This window comes from Pezoporus wallicus, unplaced genomic scaffold (genome assembly GCF_028554395.1).
Source record: "Pezoporus wallicus isolate ANWC-B61680 ecotype Strahan unplaced genomic scaffold, APGP_CSIRO_Pwel_v1 contig_12753, whole genome shotgun sequence".
NCBI lineage: Eukaryota > Metazoa > Chordata > Aves > Psittaciformes > Psittacidae > Pezoporus > Pezoporus wallicus.
In genome coordinates, this window is record NW_026636681.1 from 1 (window position 1) to 2406 (window position 2406).

General features: G+C 66.9%; 1 protein-coding gene across 1 annotated transcript; it reads left to right on the forward strand.

Annotated features, from left to right (window-relative positions):
* Nucleotides 1–265: 265 nt before the first annotated feature.
* LOC130594924 (RNA-binding motif, single-stranded-interacting protein 2-like) lies at nucleotides 266–2308 on the forward strand (the record flags this gene model as incomplete). The annotated part of the gene is made up of 8 exons (XM_057401191.1): nucleotides 266–414; nucleotides 510–568; nucleotides 648–739; nucleotides 1416–1573; nucleotides 1682–1761; nucleotides 1844–1953; nucleotides 2050–2096; nucleotides 2175–2308. Coding segments are annotated over 8 exons (829 nt in total), but the record flags the coding sequence as incomplete, so codon positions are not given.
* Between the last annotated feature and the right edge of the window lie 98 nt (nucleotides 2309–2406).

Below are 2406 nucleotides of genomic sequence, written 5' to 3' on the forward strand. Positions count from 1 at the left end.
TCCATGGGGTACTGCATAGGGGGGTGAGGGTGGGTCCATGGGGTACTGCATAGGGGGGTGAGTGGGGGGGTCCATGGGGTACTGCATAGGGGGGTGAGTGGGGGGGTCCATGGGGTACTGCATAGGGGGGTGACTGGGGGGTCCCCCCCATTCCCACCCCAAGCTGGGAGTTGGGGGGATCCCCATGGGTGTGGGGCAGGATCCAACCATGGTGGGGGGGGGGGGTGTGTCAGGGATTGTGGGTGCTGACCCCTTGCCCCCCCAGCAGCCCTATGTGGCACCGGCGCAGCCGCTGGGCCCCCCCAGCCCCAGCCCCATGGGGGGGGGCACGGACCAGCTCAGCAAAACCAACCTCTACATCCGGGGGCTGCACCCGGGCACCACGGACCAGGACCTGGTGAAGCTCTGCCAGCCGTGAGTGGGGCTGGGGGGGGGCACACACACAATGGGGGGCTGGGGGGGGCCATGGGTCCTGCTTGGTGCTGACCCCCCCCCTCTGTTTCCTGCAGCTATGGGAAGATCGTCTCCACCAAAGCCATCCTGGACAAGACAACCAACAAGTGCAAAGGTCTGGGGGGCAGTGGGGGGAGGTTTGGGGGGGGGGGGTCCTGGGGGTCCTTCTCACTGTACCCCCCACCCCCTTTTAGGCTATGGTTTTGTCGACTTCGACAGCCCCACTGCGGCGCAGAAGGCGGTGACAGCGCTCAAGGCCAGCGGGGTGCAGGCGCAGATGGCCAAGGTACAGCCCCACGGTGACCACGAGTGGGGACCCCCAATGGGGACCTTCAGTGGGGAACCCCAATGGGACCTTCAATGGGGACCCCCAAGAGGAACCTCCAATGGGGACTCCTAATGGGGACCTTCAATGGGGACTCCTAATGGGGACCTTCAATGGGATCCCCCAGTAGGGACCTTCAGTGGGGACCCCCAATGGGGACCCCCAATGGGACCTTCAGTGGGGACCTTTACTGAGGACTGCCAATACAGACCCCCAATAGGGACCTCCAATGGGGACCTTCAATGAGGAACCCCAATGGGGACCTTCAGTGGGGCCCCCCAATGGGACCACCAATGGGGACCCCCAATGGGGACTGTCAATGGGGACCCCCAATGCGGACCCCCAATAGGGATCTCCAATGGGGACCTCCAATGCAGACCCCCAATGCAGACCCCCAGTAGGGACCCCCAATAGGAGCTCCAATGAGGACCCCCAATGCAGACCCCCAACAGGGACCCCCAATAGGAGCTCCAATGAGGATCTCCAATGAGGACCCCCAATGCAGACCCCCAACAGGGACCCCCAATAGGAGCTCCAATGGGGACCCCCAATGCAGACCCCCAACAGGGACCCCCAATAGGAGCTCCAATGGGGACTCCCAGTGGGGACCCATCTGAGCCCCTGCTCCCCCCCCCAGCAACAGGAGCAGGACCCCACCAACCTCTACATCTCGAACCTGCCGCTGGGGGTGGACGAGCAGGAGCTGGAGGCGCTGCTGAAGCCCTTCGGGCAGGTCGTGTCCACGCGCATCCTGCGGGACCCCCACGGCGCCAGCCGCGGCGTGGGCTTCGCACGGTATGGGGCCGGGGGGGGGCACGGCATGGAGGGGGGGGTGCAGGAAATGGGGGGAACTTGGGGGTCTGGGGGGCCCCGCGCGTGGCCCCAGCGCTGCTCCCCCCCCAGGATGGAGTCCACGGAGAAGTGCGAGGCCGTCATCACCCACTTCAATGGGAAGTACATCAAGACCCCCCCCGGGGTGCCAGGTGAGATGGGGGGGGGCTATGGGGCTGGGGGGGCTGGGGGTGATGGTGCTGATGGATGACGGACCCCCCCCATGCATTGCAGCCCCCCCGGACCCACTGCTCTGCAAGTTCGCGGATGGGGGCCAGAAGAAGCGGCAGAGCCAGAGCAAGTTCGTGCCCAACGGGAGAGCCTGGGCCCGGGACGGCGACGCGGTGAGACCGGGCTGTGGGTCCTGCCGTGGGGCAGACCCCGATGTTGCCCTATGGGGGGGCTATGGGGCAGTGCTGACCCTCTCCCTCCCTCCGCAGGGCACAGTGACCTTGGCCTATGACCCCGCCACAGCGCTGCAGAACGGGTGGGTGCCCCCGCCATGGATTCATTTGGGGGGGGGGGGAGCTGGTGGCTGTGCCCCCCTTGACCCCCTGCCCCATAGATTCTACCCGGCGCCCTATGGCCTGGCGCCAAGCAGGATGATCGCCCCCACGGCGCTGGCCCCGTACCTGCCCTCCCCGGTGTCCTCCTACCAGGTATGGGGAAGGGGGGGGGGGGGTCCGGGGGGGTCCGGATGTGGGGGTCCGGGTCGGGGTGCTCGGGGGAGCCCCCACCCGCTCCCTCCCTCCCTCCCGCAGGTCCATGGAGTACGTAACCGAACGAAGTGGGCCGCG